Source organism: Saimiri boliviensis, chromosome 9, assembly GCF_048565385.1.
Source record: "Saimiri boliviensis isolate mSaiBol1 chromosome 9, mSaiBol1.pri, whole genome shotgun sequence".
In the NCBI taxonomy this organism is placed as follows: domain Eukaryota; kingdom Metazoa; phylum Chordata; class Mammalia; order Primates; family Cebidae; genus Saimiri; species Saimiri boliviensis.
This window is the reverse complement of record NC_133457.1, coordinates 117,524,722-117,547,890: the sequence shown is the minus strand read 5'-3', so window position 1 is coordinate 117,547,890 and position 23,169 is coordinate 117,524,722. Positions and strand designations below refer to the sequence as shown.

The window sequence follows — 23,169 nt, the reverse complement described above, 5'->3', positions numbered from 1 at the left end:
GTGGCAGAGCTGGGAGTTAGGCCAGGACTCTGTGCCTCCAAATCTACCTGTGTCCCTCCCAGTCACCACGAAGGAGACTGTGAGGTGAAATAGAGTCTAGAGGAGGATCCTAGATGTCAAGAAGGGACCTAGAGTTGCTCCTTATGAGGAATAGACCATTCTTCCTGTATCACTGAGCCTGGAGAAAAGAGAGTTTTGGGTGCTGGCTCTTCAAAGTGGCAACAGCTCTTGCCCACAGGGTGCCCCCTGCCCTGAGTCTAGCCCACCCAAGGAAGAGATGTGGGAGACGGTGGACCTGAGTCCTCACTTTCTGAGTTCATAATCCCAGCTTCTCCTTTGTAAGTGTTATGTCCTTGGGTAACTCAACATCTTCATGCTCTGGTTTTCTTATACACAAAATATAAATGTTGATAATAACTGTTTTATGAACTAAAGTGAGAATTAAATGAGATAATCATGGCAGCTAACATTGCTTGTTTTAAGCACCTTACATGTGTTAACTATTTTAATCATTATGACAACCCTAAGAGGAAGGAACCACATTTTGACCCCTTATACAGATGCACAAAACTAAGGCATGGACTGATCAAGGAACTCGTTCAGTATCCCGCAGATGGTAAGTGACAGAATTGAGATTTGACCATAAACTTCAGAGTCCTGAGCCCTAGTTCTAATCACTACGTTCCTTTTATAATACATGAATTATGGGCGGGACGCAGTGGCTTACGCCTGTAATCCAGCACTTTGGGAGGCTGAGGCAGGTGGATCACGAGGTTTGAGACTGGTCCGACCAACATGGTGAAACCCCGTCTCTACTAAAAATATAAAAATTAGCCAGGTGTGGTGCTGTGCACCTGTAATCCCAGCTACTCGGGAGGCTGAGGCAGGAAAATCGCTTTAACCCAAGAGGCAGAGGTTGCAGTGAGCCTTGAGCACACTCCAGCCTGGGTGACAGCACGAGACTGTCTCAAACAAAAACAAAAACATGAGTTATGTAAAGCATTTAGCATTTAGCACATGGTAGCCTCTCAGCAAGTGTTGACTCTTAGTTTTATTGGTTTTGTGCAACAAATAAGAGAGCAGAGTTAAGTTACGAAAACTTAGAGGTTTGGGCTAGCAGTAAGGAAAAAGTTTCTGACTATAAGGGCTATGAAGTGGCAGCTCCTTGGAGGCAGATTATGTTCCTTCTCTGGGGAGCTATAAGTACAAGATAGGTTATTGTACCTTCAACCTGTCTCTCAGGAGAGAGAGCAAACAAAATGATTGCTTAAACTTTCCTTTTTAGACTTCCACACTAAAAATACTTCACCCTTCGCATACCTTCCTCTCTTGTACTTCCAATGTAACTAAACAAAAAATAAAAAAGTACAATTCTTAGAGTAAAATTCCACTGAAAACCAGAGAAAAGAGACAGATTTCATTCATTTCTGGGCATGGAGATTGCAAGTTGCACACCTGGTTTTCTGAGCCAAAAATAGGAGCTTGATTAGAAAGACCTCTGCCCTGGGCTTCTGAAGACACTGGCTCTGCTCCCTGGCAGAGATAACCTTAGGCAAGTCCCCTCACCTCTTTGGAACTCAGGGTCTTCATGAGGCAAATGCAAGAGTTGAGCTGGAATACTGTGAAAGATATATTTTTCTGCAAAAAAAAAAAAAATCAATCAGCTTATACCTCTATGTTGATGAGGTGTAGATAAGACTTAATTTAGGACTTTTTCCTGTGGAACAATAAAATAAAAAAATACGAGATTACAAACACAGGGTAGACACATAAAGAAAAACCAAAGCTTTCTTATTGTTCTAAATTGCACTCTATTAACACATTCTTTGGGTCTGAAACCCTTTTTCGTTTTCCACAGAGATGATTTGTTCGGATGGTCACAGAAGAGGGGACTGTCTGCCATTCTCCAGTGTTACAGGGACAGGAATTAGAGAGTCTCTCTCATTAACCAGGAAAACACCAGCCAAATTGGGCCTACACTGAGCACAACTCAAATATCTGTTTTGTGTTAAACAGGAAAATAAATGGAACTCTCTACTATGCATGTCACCATGTGAATTTGGGGGCAAGTGACTCAACCACTTCACACCTCAGTTTCTGCATCTGTAACATCAGGAAATAATGGTGTCTACCTGGTAGGACCACTTCTGGGATTAAACCATGTGTGTAAAGGGCTCAGGAGGGAGCCTGTTCCCATTACATGCTAGCTAGTGTTCTGCTCGCCTATCGCCTATCTCAGTATTATTTGTAGTACTCTTGAAATGCCACAGTCTGCCGCCAGAGATTTGCCTCTTTCCTGTCTTTCCCTAGATGTTAAGCTTTATTCACATCACTCAAATATTTTGAGCTCAAATGTTAAATGCCACTCAAATGTTAGATGAGATCTAAGCTTTTTATAAATTATATCAAGGCAGGTGGAATGCTGTACTTTCTCCCTAATTTTAGGAAAATTACACAATCAACAACTACATGTTGAGTTTCTACCATGTGCCAGGCACTGGGCAGGGAAGGGGATGTCAGAGAGTTCAAGAAGTTTCCATCTTAATTGATGAGGCAAGACAGTCTGTGGAAAGATACATCAATGTGTGGAGAATAATGTGACAAACCAAGTGAACTGTCAGTGAGCATCAGAAGGCACAGAGAGTAGGGTGTGATGATCTAAGGAGGCTTTCTGGAGGAGATGGGCTTGCATTGGGACTTGAAGGCTTCACAGGATTTGAGACAGCAGAGGAAATGAAGGAAGACTCAGAAACTGGGTTGGGGTAGAGAACTAAGGAGTGCAGAAAGATGATGTGAACAAAAATGAGGAATCCAGAAGCACCCTGAGCTGACCAGCTTGAAGTAACAGGTTTGGGGAAGAGACCAGCAGGAAGGCAAAGCTGGGAATGGAGCATAGGTTGTCTTCAGAAGACCCATTGAGGCATCCTTAATTTTTGTGCTATATGATAGGCACTGTTTCTCAGGAGGTGACTCAGAATCTACAGTCATAAAAATTTAGAGTTGGAAGGGTCCTGAATATCTGGTACTTTTCTTGATTGTATATTTAATATATATATTATATATATATTTATATATATAATATTTATATATATATTTATGAATATTTATATATATATTTTTTTTTAATTTTTTATTTTCTAAAAAAGAGTTAGAGTTTTACTCTGTTGCCCAGGCTGGTCTCAATCTCTTGGGCTCCGGCAATCCTCTGCCTTGGCCTCCCAAAGTGCTGGAATTACATGCCTGTAATTCCAGCACTTTGGGAGGCCAAGGCAGAAGATTGCCAGAGCCCTGGAGAACCGTGGTACTTTTTTTTAAGTTGAGAAAACAGACACATCTAATGGGAAGTGACACAGAATTATGTAGTGACCAAATTAGAATCTAGATATTCAGGTTCGGTGGCACCTCCTGTGGACTACCGAGTAAAAGTAGTGCCTGGGTAGGTATACAGACTGGCCACCTTGGCTACCCCCAGCTTACCCCCAGAGGAAGCAAACAGCCTTAGACGTAGTGGCTCTGTTTAGCACCTTCAATAATTGAGACAATCACTCTTGAGTGCAGCAGATCTAAAATGGGGCAAGTTTTACTGCCATCGTCACATAGGTGATGATTCTGTCTTAACCACTGTAGGTCTCACAAATATGCTCTTCTTTTGAGAGAGGAGCCAGCAAGAATCTCATTCCTTGACTATGAGATTCTATGGGGAGAGAGGAGATGGAGGGAGGACTTGATAAACCCAACCAGGTACTCACAGAATTCTTGAGACAATGTGTCCTGGTGGCTAAAGACAGCATAGGCTCATGTCCAGGGTATGCCACTTACTAGATATGTGACTCAAAAAAGTTTTAAAAACTCTTTGTGCCTTAGTTTCTTCATCTGTACAGTGGGGATATTGTAGTGCCTACCACATGAGATTCTTTCAGAATTAAATTAATGGATTTTATCAATGAGTAACTCAGAGTCATTTGGCTAGATATTTTGCATGCCACTCAGTGATTGGCATTCAGGTTGTTTTCTTACACGTGAGGAAGTCAGCGGTAGGCTGAGCCAAAGAGCAAAGCCATAGACAAGGTTTATTAAAAGAGAGGGAAGAGAGGGAAGAAAACCACCTGTGAACAGTCCAGGAATAGTGAATCTTGTCTGCATAATTTTTGAGCTAAATTCACCAGCTAGAAGCTGGCAAAGAGATTAATCTGTGCATTCTGTCCCAGTTGGTCCTTAAGTAGGCCAACTGGGAATATCTAAAACAAAACAATTTTAGTCATTTATGGATTTTCCAGAAAGTCTTGAGAGTTTAGTTATGAAGATGTGCCAGGCCTTCCTGCAGTGTTTTCCATCAGCCTCTGTCTGTCCTACTCATTCTCTCAAGAACTTCTCAGTGTTAAAAAAACACCTGTGACAGTGCCTGACGCGTGGTAAGCAGGATTATCATTCTAAGATGGTTTAACTGTGAGGGAAAGGAAATTAGGAATGATCACAGTACACTTCCGGTGAAAGGGAGAAGAGAGGCAGGCACAGGGGAAATACTACTATTCTAGTTGACTCTTCGAATTGCCCATTTTATGCTGGAGGTAATCCAGCCACTATTATAGAATAGTATAAAACTTCTGTATCACATTGATTATTGCACTCAGGATTTTTACAGGTGTGCACTTGGTTGACAGGAGAACTAAAGGTACACTTGAATGAGAAGATTAAACTTTACAACCAGAAGCATCCGGGACTACTGAAAATAATACGGCACCCTGAGAGGAAAGGTCTTGCTCAAGCCCGCAACAGTGGCTGGGAAGCTGCCACAGCAGACGTGGTCGCCATCTTGGATGCTCACATTGAAGTCAATGTTGGATGGTAAGGCTCAAGGAGGCTGATTCTGCTGGAAAGGGCAGAGAGGAGGTCTTGGGCACATATTAAACACAAGACAGGATACTGTGGACATAGGGAAAGTCAGCACCAGACCTTAAACAGAGGGAAACTCCAAAAGAGCATGCTTTTATGCAGGCATTTTGCTTGGCTAGGAGAAGTAGCGTGGTGGAGAGTGTTAACAGTTGGATCATAACTCTGACTTTGTCAAATACTTTGTGAATTTGAATAAGTCATTTCACTTAACTAGACATTGTATCTTTAACTGTAAAGATGAAGAGATTAGCCTTTGTTTATTTTAAAGATTTTTCCGCAGCCCTGAAATGACACGATATAATAAAGAGAGCTATGTTCTTTAGAGACTGTGGAGAATCAGACAGGAAAGAAGCATCATTTTGGAAACAGGGAGAACCAAGAGATAACATAAATTCACGGAGTAATATAAATACTGATAATCCTGCTTCACAATGGCCTGGGGGTGCTCCTTGGGTACTAATTTTAAACCTGTTCTTGACACGGTTTGGCTGCTAGCAGCCTCGGCTACCTCAAAAGGTCCAGAGATGCTCTGGACTCTGGAGAGTTCTACTCACAACCTAGCACAGCCCAAATGGAGGAGGTGCTCAAGGTTACGGCAAGGTGCTTGGAGCAGCTTGCTGCACGCTCTTCTTCTAGGGCAGAGCCAATCTTGGCTCGGATTCAGGAAGACCACACCGTGATTGTGTCTCCTGTGTTTGACAACATTCATTTTGACACCTTTGAACTGGATAAGTATCAACTGGCAGTTGATGGGTTTAACTGGGAACTCTGGTGTCGCTACGATGCACTGCCACAAGCCTGGATTGATCTGCACGATGTCACTGCCCCAGTGAAGTAAGTCCGAGCAGGTTCAGGGAACGTGGGTAGCACCTGGGAAGGCAGGGATGAACTGCATGGATTGTGTTTATCTTTGGAGGTAGTAATTGGGGTGACGTGGAAGGAAGGGAGGGGTTGAGGTAAAGGACAAGCGATAGAGGGAAAAACCCCCAATGAGTTATCCCAGTTAAGAAATCACAGACACGTTGGGCTATTTAGGGACTTTCAGGCAAAAATCAAGCCTTCATAGCCTGCTAATGCTTGGCTCAAATGCTTTCCAAAATTTAAAATTCTTTTAGTTATTTTTAAATGAAAATTTTCCAAAATTTCAAATTTTGGAAAGCATTTGGGCCATTGCAAGCATTAGCAGGCTATGAAGTAAGGATATCTAGATGAAAAAGATGTAATTTCAATATATTTTGAGAAGGGTTATGGTAACACAGTGGGCCAGGGAAAGCTACATGCACTTAGTCCAGCCTGAGGGTTTAGGGAGGGCCTTCATGATAAGAACAGACTTAGGGAGAGTTCCAAAGCTCAAATAATCATTGAGCATCCCACCGCTCGCCTCCGTTCCTTGTGGAGAGATCAGTGACTCTCGCTGTGTGCTCTGTAGGAGTCCTTCAGTCATGGGCATCCTGGCTGCTAACAGGCTCTTCCTGGGAGAGATCGGGTCTCTGGATGGTGGAATGCTCACCTATGGAGGAGAGAACGTGGAACTTAGCCTGAGGGTGGGTACATTCCCTTTCACTTTACGGGACAAAGCAGTGGAATAATGGAAAGGTAGAAGGACCTCTTGTTCTAGGATTCTGGGATTGACTCAAGGTGGATACAGTCTCAAGTTTCCAAGAGGTAATTAGCCCATAAGAAAAGTTACAATCACGGCAGAAGGCAAAGGGGAAGCAGGGTACCTTCTTCACAAGGTGGCAGGAAGGAAAATGAAGGCAGGAGGAACCACCAAACACTTATAAAACCATCAGATCTTCTGAAAACGCACTCACTATCAGGAAAACAGCATGAGGGAAACCCTCCCATGATCCAATTACGTTCACCTGGTCTCTCCTTTGACACATAAGGATTAAGGGGATTGTAATTTAAGATGTGATTTTCCAGAGGCCTCCCCAGCCATGCTGCATTGTAAGTCAATTAAACTTCTTTCCTTTATAAATGACCCAGTCTCAGACAGTTTCTTTATAGAAGTATGAAAACAGACAAATACAGTGGTCTTGATCAGTTTTCCCATTTGTGAAATGAAGAGAAACATTTTGTTTAATGTACTTCATAAGAATGATGGTACAGTCATAATGTAATCATGAATTTGATATGACTTTATAAGGATATTAATTAGAATGCTCGTTCAGCTTCTCTGACAGAGGCTAAAATAACAGAAACTTCAATATGATAGAAAGTAATTTCTCTTTCCTATAACTTACTTGAACATAAGCAGTTCAGGATTGATATGGCAGCTCTAGGGTGATAGGGACCAAGAGTTTCAGTTTGTGGTCCTGCCACATTCACCATAAAATACACCATATTTGTATTCTAGACAGTAGGGAGAGAAAAGGGGAAAGAGAAAACAACCTCTTTCTTTTTATGAGCACTATCTGTAAGTTGTGTATATTGTTTCTTTTCACATTCTATTGATCATTACCTAGTCCCCTGGCCACACCTGTGTGCAAAGGAGTCTGGGAAGTATAGACTTTAGTTAGTGGGTTATGCACCCAGATGTTTGTCCTATAATTGTAGATGTAGAATAGAATACACCTCAGGAGTACAAGTAGTCTCTAACACACAAAATATAAATGCAAAAAGAATTACTTTACATATGGTACTTAGTAAACTCTTGAAGATGACCCTAGACTTTGTGGCTGGGTTGTCTTATCTACCAGAGCTTTAGGTGAATTTGGCTGGAACCCCAGTTCTTCAACTTAGGACCCAAAGCCCTTGTTACTTCTGAGTTCCTTATGCTTTGTTCTCCTCTTCTACATCTAGGCTGAGTCTCTCTGGTTACATTCTCCCAAATACACATAGAACACTGCCATTTCAATTTCTACAAGAAATTCTATTTCTTTAATATTTTGTGATTTTAAAAATGGACTTTGATTAAAATATACAGTCACCCTTTTTCCTTGGATCAAGCAGTTCTGCTTATATCCAGCTTCTTGGTTTGTGTGTGACTATTTGCCTTTTAAAACGTCTAAGCATTTACTGAGATCTTTATCCAGTAGCAGATCTTGAACATCAGAGCTGCATGGAGTGCCTTATTCTGACATCTAGTGGCCATGGCAGGGATGGTGTTCATTAACGTGTGTAAATGGAGATGATGGGTAGGAAAAGTTAAGAAGGGAGATGCGGCCGGGTGTGGTGGCTCACACCTGTAATCTTAGCACTCTGGGAGGCTGAGGTGGGCACATTGCCTGAGGTTGAGAGTTCAAGACCAGCCTGATCAACATAGAGAAACCTCATCTCTGCTAAAAATACAAAATTAGCTGGGTGTGGTGGTGTATGCCTGTAATCGCAGCTACTTGGGAGGCTAAGACAGGAGAATCCCTTGAACCCGGGAGGTGGAGGTTGCTACGAGCTGGGATTGCACCATAGCACTCCAGCCTGGGCAACAAGAACAAAACTCTGTTAAAAAACAACAACAACAAAACAACATTTGTTGAGCACCTTGTGTATTCATGCACTGTGCCAGAACTGAACATGTGACTGTCCGGGTTCACAATGCAGCTCTGTCATTTACTAGCTGATAAACATGGACAGGTTACTTAAAGGGGGATACCAGCATGGTGAGGATTAAATTTATGGCAACTATTAGGACAGTGTATGACACAAAGTAATATTATCAGGAGAAGCTTAATGTCTCTATATGTATGTGTGAGAGAAAGAGAGAGAGAGAAAGATAAATGATGAAAGGAGTTTAACAATTGGGACTAAACTTGAAGAGCAGAGTTTGAAAACTTTTGGGGAAAGCTAATTATGAGCATTATTTCATAAATGGCAATCTTTTTTTTTCTTTTGAGACAAAGTCTCACTCTGTTCCCCAGGCTGGAGTGCAGTGGTGTGATCTAGGCTCATTGCAACTTCTGCCTCCCAGGTTCAAGTGATTCTCCTGCCTCAGCCTCCTGAGTATCTGGGATTACAGGTGCACACCACCACACCTGGCTAATTTTTGTATTTTTAGTAGAGACGGTGTTTCACTGTGTTGGTCAGGCTGGTCTCAAACTCCTGACCTCAAGTGATCTGCCCGCCTCAGCCCCCTAAAGTGCTGGGATTACAGGCATGAGCCACCAAGCCCAGCCTAGGCAATCTTGACTTTTAACTTGAAGATTTTTTTTTATGCCAACAGTTAATTTTTTGCCCCTAATTTATATGAGTTGAAAACCTTCATCAACTAGTAAAATTGGAGTAAGGTTGTATTTGGATTTTTGAATGTTTGGCTAGAAAGAATAATAATATATGAGTGTAAGCGGGATGTAACCTTCACTTGATTCTGGGGACCAATGAGGAGAGCCAGAGAAGGAGAATGGAAGAGAAGCTGTACCTCAAGTTATCTCAGAGACTGCCATAACTGATTCCTTGTTATGTCATCTAATCCTGCTGACAACCCAAATGGTGGCTGTGCCCTTTTAGCAGATGAATAAATTGAGGCTCAACCTATTCCACCATTGCACACCTGGAAGCTAGAGGCAAAGCATCACGGGGTTACTTTGGCGTCTGTATGCCACACTGCTGTATGTCTAGCGTGCAGGCAGAGAAGGAGCATGAGAAACTTAGTGCAGTGACAGTGGCTCAGGGCACGGCACCTCTCAGGACATGGGCACTTTCCTTGGAGATAAGGGAGCAGAGGCTACTCCTCCTTTGGTCCATTTAGGAAGACTTCCTGAAAGAAGTATGATTTCAGCAGTTGTTTGGATGACAGGAGAGAAGCAGTTTGGTAAACTTCTAAGGAATGATGATTTAGTTAAGAAGGATAGGAGGCAATATAAAGACAGGAGTGGGAGGACTGAATATACATTCTTTAAAAATAGTTCTAAAATGTAGTCTCCTGTGTCAGTAAGCTATGCAATTCACTGACTGTGAAGCACAGGTGATCTTCTTTGTCTTTTTCTGCAGGTGTGGCAGTGTGGAGGGAAGATCGAGGTTTTGCCCTGCTCCCGGATTGGTCACCTAGAGAGACACCACAAGCCCTATGCCTTGGATCTGACCCCTGCCTTAAAGCGCAATGCTCTGCGAGTGGCCGAAATCTGGATGGATGAGCACAAACACATGGTCTACTTGGCCTGGAACATACCTCTCCAGGTGAGTAATGGAATTGAAGGGCAGCATGGAAGAATGAAAGAGGAGGAGATGGCGGTTATGTAATGGGGAGAGATAAACAGAAGTACCAACACAGCCCTAAAGAATTAGAGTAAGGGCCGGGCACGGTGGCTCACACCTATAATCCTAGCACTTTGGGAGCCCACGGTGGGTGGATTACCAGGTCAAGAGATTGAGGCCATCCTGGTCAACAAAGTGAAATCCCGTCTCTACTGAAAAAAAAAAAAAAATTAGCTGGGCATGGTGGCGCGTGCCTGTAGCCCCAGCTACTCGGGAGGCTGAGGCAGGAGAATTGCTTGAACCCAGGAGGTGGAGGTTGCAGTGAGCTGAGATTGTGCCATTGCACTCCAGCCTGGATAACAAGAACAAAACTCTGTCTCAAAAAAAAAAAAAAAAAAAAAGAAGAATTAGGGTAAGGTCCTGATGGTGTGATAATAATGGCTTTACCATCTATGTAACAGTACAGTACTGCATTCTGGACCCTTTTATATATTAACTTATTAGCCATCACAACATATATAGGGGATGGATAGGTTTTATTTTTATTATTCTAAGTTTTACAGATGAGGAAACTGAGGCACGTAGAGTTGAAAGAAACTTGTTTATGGTAATGCAGGTAGTAAGATTCAAACCAAGGAAATCTGGCTTCTAAGTTCCATGTTCTTCGTCTCTCTTCTATAATGGGAGACATAAACATGGCAGGTGTGGTGTGGGGTGGTAGAAGAAGGCTCTGTAATCTTGTTGGACGAACAAGAATGAGGATAGCATTCTTTTTAAAGTTTTTTTTTTGGTAGAGACAGGGTCATGCCATGTTGCCCAGGCTGGTCTGGAACTCCTGGCCTCCCAAATTGTTGAGATGAAAAGTGTTAGCCCCTGCACCCAGCCAACGATGGCCTTCTTCGCTAAGCCCACATCTTATACCCTGGCTGCTTAAGGCTGGCATGCGGTGCTGTCTCGTGTCCCTGAGCTCTGGCTCTGGGCTAGAGCATGTAGAGCCATGCTGACCCACAGGAAGCAGTCATCTCATTGACAAACTCATCCCTCTATCACATGGGTTCTGATGTAGCCCCCAGAAAGCCAGGGGGTCAGGACGGTGGATAGCCATGGATGGACCTAGAAGAGAAGTCTGGAAGGACTCCTAGGGTCAGGAGCCAGGCTAACACTGGGATCTCTAGGTCTGGAGAATGTAAAAACGTGCAGAAATGCCTGAGCCTTCTTAATAGTCAGCAAAATCCTTCCTTTCATAATCCAAGCTGCCCATAACTTCTTATAGTTAGCTCATTGTTTGAAGAAAGATGGGTAAGAATTGATTCTGATGTCCCAGTATACCAACGTATGATAGGAAAACAAGTACCCTCCAGGACATCCTTAGTTTTTTTTATTTCTAGGGAGTCATTTGTGACTGTCCCAACCTGTACAAAGAATAGTCTGTAAAACAACTGAACCATCTAAGGATCATCTGAACTTTCAAGGGGAAGATCTCAAATGAGGCCCACAGAAAATTCTGGGAGGAGGACAGGTACACAGTGGGTTCTGCGTTCCTCTTCTAATTCGCCTCTTCAGTATTATTTTACATTGATTCTCCACAAAATATCGCTTCTAAAAACGTCTCTTTTAATCTCCAAATGTTGGTATTAGAGTATTCCTTCCAAGAGCCTTGAGACAGAGTCATGCACTGTCACCAAGGCTGTAGTGCAGTGGCGCGATCTTGGCTCACTGCAATCTCCGCCTCCTAAGTTCAAGCAATTCTCCTGCCTCAGCCTCCTGAGTAGCTGGGACTACAGGCATGCACCACCACGCCCAGCTAATTTTTTTGTATTATTAGTAGAGACGAGATTTCACTGTGTTGCCCAGGCTGGTCTCTAACTCTTAAGCTCAGGCAATCCACCCACCTCGGCCTCCCAAAGTGCTGGGATTACAGGCGTGAGCCACCGTGCCTGGCCCCAAGAGCCTTTCTGGCCATCATGAGGAGGATTTGGGGATTTATTGATGTAAATATCATCTCAAACAGGAGCAGTCTGCATTAGCTGATGAGGAGAAATACACGTGAGCGGCCCCACTATACAGGCCTTAAAAAAGCAGAATTTGAAAAAGCAGAATTTTCTAGGGTTTAAGGGTTTTCCACTTTCCCTGGAAATATGAAAACACCAAGGTTACTTCACAGGCTACAAGAAAAATATTCAGTTCCATCATGCATGACCCATACTCACTGGTGGAGTTAAGGAGCTGTTAAAAGAAAAACTTCAGCCAAATTAAATTTAAATGAGTTTAACTGAGCAATGAATGAGTCGCAAATTGGGCCGCACTCGGAATCACAGCAGATTCAGAGATTCCAGTGCAGCCATGTGGTAGATTTATAGACACAAAGAGGGAAGTGAGAAACAGATGTCAGAAGTGAAGTACAGAAACAGCTGGATTGGTTACAGCTCCACATCTGCCTTATTTGAACACAGTTTGAACACTGGACAGTGTGTGAGTGGTTGAGGTATGGCTGCTGGGATTGGACAAGACTCAGCTATTGTTACAGGCGCATGGTCCTAAGTTAGGTTTTCGATCTTGTGTATCTATTAAGTTACGTTGCCATTCATCCACAAGGACTCAAATATAGAAATACAGAGTTCTTCCCAGGCCATATTTAGTTTGCTTTAACGAGCTTTCATGAATCAAAGCACAGAAACACTTGGTGTTTTATTGACAGAACTCCGGAATCGATTTTGGGGACATTTCTTCCAGAATGGCACTCCGGGGAAAACTGAAGTGTAAAACTTTTGACTGGTACCTGAAAAATGTTTACCCACTCTTGAAGCCAATACACACCATCATAGGCTATGGAACAGTGCGTATGATGAAATCGCATTTTGGATTTTAGGCGTTCGACTGCAAAGAAAATGCAGCCTGAACCATGTGATTGCCTGTCCTGCCCAACACGCCCTTCCTATCTGTCTTTCTCCTCAGCTCTCTGCCCTCAGCCCTCTCAGTTTCCTTTCGTTCCTTGCTCCCCGATGCCCATCTCTTTTCCTTGTCTCTGCTTCTAGTCCCCTTGAAAACTGTAGCTCTTGCCTGGACCCTCTCAGTTTCTCCACCAACTGCAGCGATTGGCCTTGCCCACCTGAACTCCGCAGAGGCGCCCGTCCCTGTGTGTGTGGTGACTGTCTGAGGTGGTGGGTGTTTCCAGAATGTGGCCAGTGCCACTGCACCTGCCTTCAGCACTGGCCTGTTTCCCCGTGCTTCGAAAATGCCTGCCGGGATCCCAGCTCTCTGCTCCCTGCGGCTGGTCGTTCTGGTGCCCTCAACATGTTGGGGAGGGAGGGGGCTCATTCTCTGCCTCTTTCTAACAGTGTCGCCATGTGTTTCGCCCTTCAGATGAAAAACCTATTGGATGAAAATGTCTGCCTCGATCAGGGAGCCATTTCAGGCAACACCCCCATCATGTATAACTGCCATGGACTCAGTTCACAGGTAACTTCCCCAGTCTTCTTGGCCCTGGCTGGGCGAGTCTGTCGTGGCTCAGCCCCTGATAACCTTTGCAGGGTCTGGACTCCGTGATAGGTGATGGGGAGTCAGGAGCAAAGCATCCTGGGTAAGGGTGAACCCCAGACCCACGCTTGTAACTGAGCCCATCTTAATTTCTTCAGAAAGCCATGGCAACGTAGTTAGTTGCATTTCAGTTACAGGAGGATAGGTGGAAAGGCTATGCTCTGTCACATTCATGCTCCATGGTGATATTTGCATTGACAGTCACCTCTGGTCCCTTCCTTTTTCCCCTCCTCCCACTGCTCCCTCCGTCTTCTCTCTGCTCCTTGAATGCCTGGGAATGTGGACAGGTGAAGCCACCTGTGCTTCTAGAGAGAGGGAAACAGAGCTAGAGAGGAGAGAGGCTGAGCAGATGTTCCTCCAAGGGATGGAAGGGCCCTGGCACCATGTGGAAGGTGTGGCCAGCGGACTTTTTTTTAAACAGACAATATTCACATCTGTCCTCTTACTTTGCATGCTGCCCACACAGCAGCCTTTTGAGGCATGCGCGATAGATACCACTTCCACTTAGATGAAGAAATGGAGACACGTGACCAAACTACTTGTCCAAGCTCACTGAGCAAGGTCGTGTCAAATCAGGAATGCGAAAGAAGGTTTTCTGACAACAAATCCATAGCTGGGGCCTACGGTGACAGGTTCTGGAGTTCAGTTTTGTTTTTTCTTCAGAGACAAGCTTCTTCATCCATGTAAGCTATGATTCCGCTGGAGCCCTCCGAGGCCCGGCCTTCTCCCTGGGTTCAAGGGGAGACTAAGGAGTAGAGGGAAGCAGAGGTGGCTTCGTGTTGTCCAGGAAGGTTCAGTGCTCCTGGTGAAACTGGGTGTCTAGGGGCTCCAAGATCAGTCTTCCTGCCCTCCCTCTGGCTAGGGTCTCCTACTGGCTGATGGCACCAATGGTGAGTCCTCTGCTCTCTCTTAGTACGTCTACTATCACCTGACTGGGGAGCTCTATGTGGGACAACTGATTGCAGAGGCCAGGGATAGTGATCGCTGCCTGACAGACCCTGGCAAGGCAGAGGAGAAGCCCACCTTAGAACCGTGCTCCAAGGCAGCTACGAATGGACTGCACATATATTGGGATTTTAAACAGGTGAGTTACATGGATTTTTTTTTCTTTCTTTCTTTTTTTGAGATGGAGTCTCGATTTGTAGCCCACGCTGGAGTGCAATGGCTCACTGCAACCTCTGCCTCCCCGGTCCCGGTTTAAGCAGTTCTCCTGCCTCGGCCTGCCGAGTAGCTGGGACTACAGGCACATGGCACCACATGTTTGTATGTTTAGTAGCAACTGGGTTTCACCATGTTGGCCAGGCTGGTCTTGAACTCCTGACCTCATGACCCCCCTGCCTCGGCCTCCCAAAGTGCTGGGATTACAGGCGTGAGTCCAACAAGTTATATGTTTTTTAAAGGACAGATATATGAGAGGTTCAGATTTGATTTGATAGTGTTTTAGGAGAGTTACTTCTTGTGGCAACATGTAGGGAAAAGATTGGAAACAGGAAACTGGGTGTGAAACGCTGAGTCACTTGACTAAGGCAGGGGTGGTTAAAGAGAAGAAATATTGGAATCTGTTGTAGTGGAACAGTTGAGAGTTTGGGCCCACGTCCTAGCCCAGTCACCTAGCAAGATCCTCTGAAGCTCAGTTTCCTCATTATAAAATGATGGAGATGAGAATATCTTCTGTAGGCCAGTGTTGAGAGGATTAAATGAAATAGCCTGTGTAAAATATTTAGCGTGCTGCCTGGAGCAGAGTGTTCAATATGCATTAGCCATTGCGATCTACTTATTATTAATAATTATCAGAAGATGTGGAACACTAGGCTGAAATCTGACAGGGGCTAATGAGGGAGCTCTGCCTTTAACTTCAACATGAAATGACCAAGGACAGGGTGGAAGGAATCTGGCAGATGTACATGACGATGACGCAAGGGTCTCGGCTGACTGCAATCTATGGGGAACTGACAAGGGATGGGGTTGCTCCAAAAGCTTCTACATTCTTGGGCCAATTCAGTAGGAAGGGGCAGTACCTCCCGGAGGGAGCTACTGGTCTGTCTGTGACCGTGTCTCTGAATGCGGGACTGTGCTTTGTTCAAGTGCCACATGGGCAATCTAGTTCAGCAGTCTCTAACTTTTCAAAGCTAACACCCCCTTTGAGAATTCGTTGTGAGCTATGGACTCTCTCTCCAGGAAAACCTGCATATGAACCTATGTGCAAGATTTGCTTACAGTTTCAGAGTTTTTTTTTGTTTTGTCTTGTTTTGTTTTGTTTTTTGCGTCCCAGATTAAGCTTTCCTGAACTAGACAATATTGATTAGAAGAAGGCGGGTAACGTCTTCTCAGTCTCTGAAGTCTCACTTTAAGCTCCACTTACATGGAACTGTAGGTAATTCAGTGAAAGTCCAGGCTCCCTCTTAACTTAGACCTTTTCGCAGGTATTATTCCCTCTCTTCCCAGTTCTCCACCTGGCCTTAGACATCGTCTCCCTTGGGAAGCCTTCTGTGACCCCAGAGGAGTCAGGCAGGTGGCTCCTCTATGTGCTCTGAGGGCCCTTTTACGGCCCTGGTCTCACCGTCTCTTGCCATTGTCAGCTCACGTGCCTTTTGTCATCATTTGGCTGTGAGCTGGAGGGCAGGGCCTGGGGTTTGCTATTTTTCCTCTAGCATCTGGCACAACCCCTAGAACATGGCAGCCACTGACAAATGGTTGCAGAGCAAATGAAAGATTGGCAGGCCCGGAGATATAGCTTGAAAGCCTTGTTAGGCCTGTGGATAGAGAAAAGATGATGCTGTCTTCCTGAGGAAGAAGGAGTAGAGCAGGCGTCCCCAAAGTTTTTACACAGGGGACCAGTTCACTGTCCCTCAGACCGTTGGAGGGCCGCCACATACTGTGCTCCTCTCACTGACCACCAATGAAAGAGGTGCCCCTTCCTGAAGTGCGGCGGGGGGCCGGATAAATGGCCTCAGGGGGCCGCATGCGGCCCGTGGGCTGTAGTTTGGGGATGCCTAGAGTAGAGTTTAGTGTCGCAGGAGGGCAGAACTGAGACCAACAGATAAAGATTAAGGTGGCAGAAGTGTGGTGTTCTTGACATTTTGTTAAAGTGAGGGTCGGGGTGGGGGCTGACAGACAAAGCATGCTGAGGAGGCCTGGACGAGGATCCCTGAGGAGCAGGCTGAGCCCTGGGGCCAGGCTGCCGTGGCAGGTTTACGAGCCAGGCCTGCTCAGCCGGCAGACCCCATCCACGAGAGCTCTGTGGTCTGGAAGCAGGGGCCAAGAGAGAGCAGTGGTGGCGGTGGTGGAGGAGAAGTTCCAGAATCTGAAGAGCTACCCTGAATGGCCGATGCTGGATGGGTGCCCAGAGGAGGCAAGGGTGGTTGGGGCCGGGGGGAGTCCAATGACAGGAAAATTTGGGGGGAGCAAGGGCTGTTGGAGGCACTTTGCGATTTGAAGAGATGAGCGGCAGGGAGGTGATGGTGAGAGAGGAAGCAGAAATTTGGAGAGGTTACAGCTGCAGTCAGTCCCACTTGGTGTTCAAGAACTTGGTGGCAGTTTGTCTGAAGGGGAACAGTCAGGTCAGGGTTTCTCACTCGCCATCTGAATGAATGTTATGAACCCTGAGGATGATAGCAGAATGCAGGGAATAACGAAGATACAGCCTGACCCAGGCACTAATGCAGCTCATGTGAGTCCTGCAAAGAGGTTGAGAGGGATGTGGAGAGAGAGGGCTGGGAGCAGAGGGCAGGACCAGGAGAGATGGTGGTTTGGACAGATGGCAGGATCGTCAGTTGCTGAGATATGAAGATAAGGGGGAAGAAGCTCAGGGAGATCCTGGGGATCACATAGGATCTAAGAGAAGGATGGCCCTTCCTTTCTCTTCCCCTGTTAGGATGGGGAGTGGCAGAGATGAACTAGGATTTGTTGCCCATTTCATGTGTCAGGCCCAAGATGCTCCATGAACATTAACTCTAATTTTAACTTTAATATTAACTCTGAACCCATTTTATAGATGAATACATTGAGACTTGGAGAGATTAGGTTATTTATCCAGACCCCCACGGTTTGTATGTGGTACAGCAAGGATTCAACCCTGACTTTTTAGCACTAAAGCCTATCCTGTTCTCAGTCATAAACCTTGGTGACACCTCCTCAACAGGAAAGGCAGGAAGCTTCCTCAGAGGCTGAGATTCCTGAATGTGGCTCCTGCTCCAGGTGCACAGCATAGTTTCCCCTCAGGAGGGAGAGAAGCACAAGGTGAAGGTGACCCTGATGGGTCTCACGGGCTCAGGGGTGAGGATGTGGAAAGGAGGCCAAGTTGAGAAGGCCCACGGTGCTCACAGAGGCCGTCACTTCATGGTAGTCAGTACCGACCCAACGCTTCCATCTCAGGAGAGGCTGAGCACATCACACGAAGCTAGTGCGACATCGCCTGGTTGGTCAGTTTGCCATGAGGCTGGTAGAGGGAGCACTGAGTGATCTCATCCTATATTCTGCTTCCTTTTCTTCCCTGCGTGACATGCGGAGCCCTGAGGGGCCCCTAACCATGATGAATTACTGAGGCATTTCAGCACCTTGGCTCTGTCTCGCTTCCCCTCCAGGGAGGAGCTGTCATGAACAGGGATACCAAGCGGTGTCTGGAGATGAAGAAGGACCCTTCGGGTAGCCATGTGCTTGTGGTCCACACCTGTACCACGCAAGCGTGGGAAATCCAGCACACCATCAGAGACTGGGGTCGGACTAACAGCCAGTGATCCTCAGACAGCGCTGGATCTAGGACATTAGTTCTTGCAAGTGGAATGGCTTCTACTCCGAACTTCTTTCTTAGTGAGAAAGAAAGTGTGTGTGTGTGTGTGTGTGTGTGTGTGTGTGTGTGTGTGTGTGTGTTTATGGTGACTTCAGGTGGGGCCTGTATGTGTGCTGGGGTGTCTCTGCTGGGGAGAGGAGAGGAAACTCTGATACCTCGTCCCCAGCTTCCCTGGGAAGGTCGTGATATACATCAAATGCCATTCTTGGAAACTCCTTGAAATAACCAGCATCTTTTGGCTGTTACGTGGGGAAAGAAAGAAGGATGGAAGTTTTTTTTTTTTTTTTTTTTTCTTTTCGAGACAGAGTTTCGCTCTTGTTACCCAGGCTGGAGTGCAATGGCGCGATCTCGGCTCACCGCAACCTCCGCCTCCTGGGTTCAAGCAATTCTCCTGCCTCAGCCTCCTGAGTAGCTGGGATTACAGGCACGCGCCACCATGCCCAGCTAATTTTTTGTATTTTTAGTAGAGACAGGGTTTCACCTTGTTGACCCGGATGGTCTCGATCTCTCGACCTCGTGATCCACCAGCCTCGGCCTCCCAAAGTGCTGGGATTACAGGCTTGAGCCACCGCGCCCGGCGAGAAGGATGGAAGTTTATCTTTGACTTCTGCCCACACTGTTTAGCCTTCCTTCCCAACAGCTACCGTCACCATCTGCCCCACACCTTCTCCCCAGCTCGTCCACTCGGGGACCCCCCAGGCTGCTGGGGGCCATTCCACGTGAGAGGCTGGGCCCTCCTCAGGCCAGCAGCATGACAGCTCTCCAGGTGGCACTAATTCTCCCTCCTGCCTGGGCTGTCCTGAGAAATGCAGCAAAGAGACAAGTAACTTTTAAAAATTCGTCCATTCACCCTCCCATGGCAGTTTTATTTGGATTATCAATCTCCCCCACACCAAAGAGATTCTGGAGGCTGAAGGGAGGAGACAAGGCACCTCGACCCATCACAGCTGTCCAGGGGCAGGGTGTTGAGAAGGGTAAGAAAATCCAAGGCCATCGGAGCCTTTCTCTTCGTAGGTCGTAACATTTAATGACTTAATTACCTATTTCCTCCTACTGCTCCTGCAAGTCATGGAGAAGATGAGGCTTGAATCAAGGGGCGTCGCTTGTTGGGGGCAAAGAAGAGATTGCAAGCAAAATTTTAAAACCAGGGATTCTATGGCTATCCACTGGATAAATAACTTCTGCTAGTTGGTAAGTTGGGAAGATCTATCTCAGCCTGGCAATTTTTGGCAAGGTCTTGGAAGCTGGTGGGACTGGGCACCATGGTGGGAGAGGGGGTAGGATGGCTGTGTGTGTGTGTGTGTGTGTGTGTGTGTGTCTGTGTGTGTCTGTGTGTGTCTGTGTGTGTTGTGTTGTGTTGTTGTGGGATTACCCTTCAAGTATGTGCTCCCAGAACCCCTTCTTCAGGGGGTCACTGTTTTCTTTTAATCTCATATCAGGGCTGCCTGGGAATGATTTTGGGAATCATTAGGTTTTGCATTAGACAAGCAGGACAGTGATACTTTGGTACAGAATTTGATCAATTAAAACTTTTAAAAATGGCCTTTTAAAAGTGTACAGGTTATAAATGTACAGCTGGATTAAAGTTTCACTGTGAACATTGCCATATCAAGAACTAAAATTACTGTAGATAAGTTTATGATGAAAAAATCAAGGGGTAAGATGAGTGTTAAGCAAATGTATAACTTCTAGCTTCTGCCTGACAAATTGAAGGGAAAATGCAATTCACAGGAAAGTTTTGAAAAAGCATGTACTCAATAGCAAGTTGGGTAAAAGATACAATATCCTTAAATACATGAAAAGATGTTTAACCCATTTGTCTATTTTGGCTTTTGTTGCCATTATGGGACCTAATCAAACTCCACAGCTTCTGCACGGCAAAAGAAACAGTCAGTAGAGTGAATCGGCAACCAACAGAATGGGAAAAAATTTTTGCAGCCTACCCATCTGACAAGGGGCTGATATCCAGAATTTACAAAGAACTAAAACAGATCTACAAGAAAAAAACAAACAAGCCCATTCAAAAATGGGCGAAGGATATGAACAGACACTTTACAAAAGATATACAGGAGGTCAACAAATATATGAAAAAATGCTCATCATCACTGGTCATTAGAGAAATGCAAATCAAAACCACATTGAGATACCATCTCACACCAGTTAGAATGGCGATCATTAAAAAATCTGGAAACAACAGATGCTGGAGAGGATGTGGAGAAATAGGAACACTTTTACACTGTTGGTGGGAGTGTACATTAATTCAACCATTGTGGAAGACAGTGTGGCGATTCCTCAATGACCTAAAAATAGAAATCCCATTTGACCCAGCAATCCCATTACTGGGTATATATCCAAAGGATTATAAATCATTCTACTATAAGGACACATGCACACGAATGTTCATTGCAGCACTGTTTACAATAGCAAAGACTGGAACCAACCCAAATGCCCATCGATGATAGACTGGATAGGGAAAATGTGGTACATATACACCATGGAATATTATGCAGCCATCAAAAACGATGAGTTAGTGTCCTTTGTCGGGACATGGATGAACCTGGAAACCATCATTCTCAGCAAACTGACACAAGAGCAGAAAATCAAACACCACATGTTCTCACTCATAGGTGGGTGTTGAACAATGAGAACACATGGACACAGGGAGGGGAGCACTACACACTGGGGTCCGTTGGGGGGAAATGGAGGAGGGACGGGGGTGGGGAGGTGGGAAGAGATAGCAGGGGGAGAAATGACAGATACAGGTGAGGGGAAGGAAGGCAGCAAACCACACTGCCATGTGTGTACCTATGCAACAATCTTGCATGTTCTTCACATGTACCCCAAAACCTAAAATGCAATTAAAAAAAAAAGGAAAAAAATTATACATATAAAAATGTCACCTGGCCCAAAAATTTCACTACAAATTAACCTGCTCAAAACATCTACCATACATATTTCTTATGGAACTAAGGAATTCCCTTTTCTCTGGCTTCAGTTAACTTAGTAGTTTACCAATTAGTAATTTACTAATATTTTTTGCTGATATTTACCGATGCTTTATATTCACGATCTTAATTTTTTAAACAATTCTGTGAAGTAAGTACAGCCATTTGACAGAAGCTAAAATTAAGTCTAAGAAAGATGGGCTCACTTACTCAGGGTCATACATTAAAAGCAGGTCTCTCTCACTCTAGTCTTAACCACTACCTTATGGGAAATGTATTCAGCGGAACTAGAGAGCAAGTGGAATTCTTACAAAAAATCAGGAGGGTTTGTATACTAAACAATTAAGGGAGGCTGTGGTCTTTGGGGGTACCAAGTTTATTATTTCACTGTGACAGATTCACTCACCTACCAGGCCTCCACTGCCAAGGCCCTCAGGTAGCTACTAGCATCTTTTCCCCACAGTCGAGTATGTGCTGAAAATGGAAAGCTGGCGCACATCCACTCTGCTGGTTATTAACGCATTCTGGCTTGGGCATTATTTAAATGCCCCGTGGGGGTGTTTACTTTCATCAGTTGTGTAAGGAAAGAGAAAAACTCTACAGGGAGTGAGTGTCCTTTGGTAATTAGCACCCCATCCTGCCCCCGTTATTACTGGGATTCGTCTCCAAGGTCTAGGGAAGCTGTCTCTGTGGGTCCTGGGACTTCAGGCAGGACTGGGGGCCCAAGCTCCAGGACAGGGCAGGAAATTCCCTCTTGAGCCTCCACCACCCTACAAAGGCCCCTCTGCTCAAGGGAGCTCCCACCCACCTCTCCCTTTAGCCCTTGACTGCCTGGGGGGCTGGGCCAGAACTCACAAAGAAGGATGGTGTGCTCTCTGGCCACCATGCACAGAGGCCTCCTCTGCATGGGGAGCCCACATCTCGAGGCACGATGGGTGGAATGAGCGTGGTTGACATCACTGGGTTCTGAAGTCCGGGCTCTGGACAGGCATCGCCGTATTGGCCAGTGATTCCCAAACCTGGCTTCCCCTCCATTTCCCAGGTGACTTTAACCAAATTATGGTTTGTAGAGACTCCAGAGAGTCTCACGGAGTAGGTCTCAGATAAGGGCTAGAAATCAGCATTAATGAAACAAAACAACACAATAGTTTAGAACCACTGACACCCCGCATTTGATTTGCAGATTGATCTGGGGGAGATGTTCCTCTTAAAGAGTGGTGAGCAGCCAAGGTAAAAAGATCAACCATCTGTTCCCTAAACACCACTTTTCACCAGAGGCAGGTTCCAGATTGTGAGGATGCCACTTTCTTGCCACATGATGCATAGACCTCTTTGGGTCTTATATCAGACCTTGAGAACGGAGCCAATGAAGTGAGCCAGGGTTGTCCCTTTGAAGGCAAGGTGACACACCTGTCATCCTAGAAACGGAAAGTTGCACAGGTCTCTGTGTTGGATTGTTTTAATAATTTCCACAGACTTAGAAGGCTGTCTCCTTGCATGACACTTTTGCTCACTCATTGGTCAGCCCGAGCAAGAGATCCACTCTGTTGTTCTTCAATCACAAACAAGCAAAGTAGGGATTGGGTGGGGAGGAGAGGCAGCCAGTTTGTCATGTGCTGCTGCTATTTGCAACACTGACTAACAGGAGTACAGCAGGGTGGGGATGCTGCTAAGAGAATGAGAAATTCCTGTTTTGTAATTTCCGGGAAACATAAGTTCCACTAACTTTTGGACTGAGAAGCACAAGCATTACAAAAACAGGTTGGAAATGGCTTCACAGACATTCTGAATCATGTGTGCTATTCAATCTGCAGGGATGAGTGCGGGGAGGGGGGCGTGCATATGTGGAAGATGTGCTTGTGGGAAGAGGTA

The 23,169-nt window shown here is 45.4% G+C and overlaps 1 protein-coding gene across 1 annotated transcript in view; it reads left to right on the top strand.

The window, feature by feature from the left end:
* The window catches only part of GALNT8 (polypeptide N-acetylgalactosaminyltransferase 8), a 28,868-nt gene extending 8,710 nt beyond the window's left edge, over nucleotides 1-20,158 (top strand). The window contains exons 4-11 of the mRNA XM_003932596.3: nucleotides 4,662-4,845; nucleotides 5,530-5,727; nucleotides 6,323-6,437; nucleotides 9,823-10,008; nucleotides 12,725-12,862; nucleotides 13,390-13,485; nucleotides 14,477-14,647; nucleotides 18,147-20,158. Coding sequence (XP_003932645.1) covers nucleotides 4,662-4,845; nucleotides 5,530-5,727; nucleotides 6,323-6,437; nucleotides 9,823-10,008; nucleotides 12,725-12,862; nucleotides 13,390-13,485; nucleotides 14,477-14,647; nucleotides 18,147-18,299 — 1,241 coding nt within the window. The 3' untranslated portion in view covers nucleotides 18,300-20,158. The remainder of the gene's footprint in view (nucleotides 1-4,661; nucleotides 4,846-5,529; nucleotides 5,728-6,322; nucleotides 6,438-9,822; nucleotides 10,009-12,724; nucleotides 12,863-13,389; nucleotides 13,486-14,476; nucleotides 14,648-18,146) is intronic.
* Nucleotides 20,159-23,169: the final 3,011 nt, after the last annotated feature.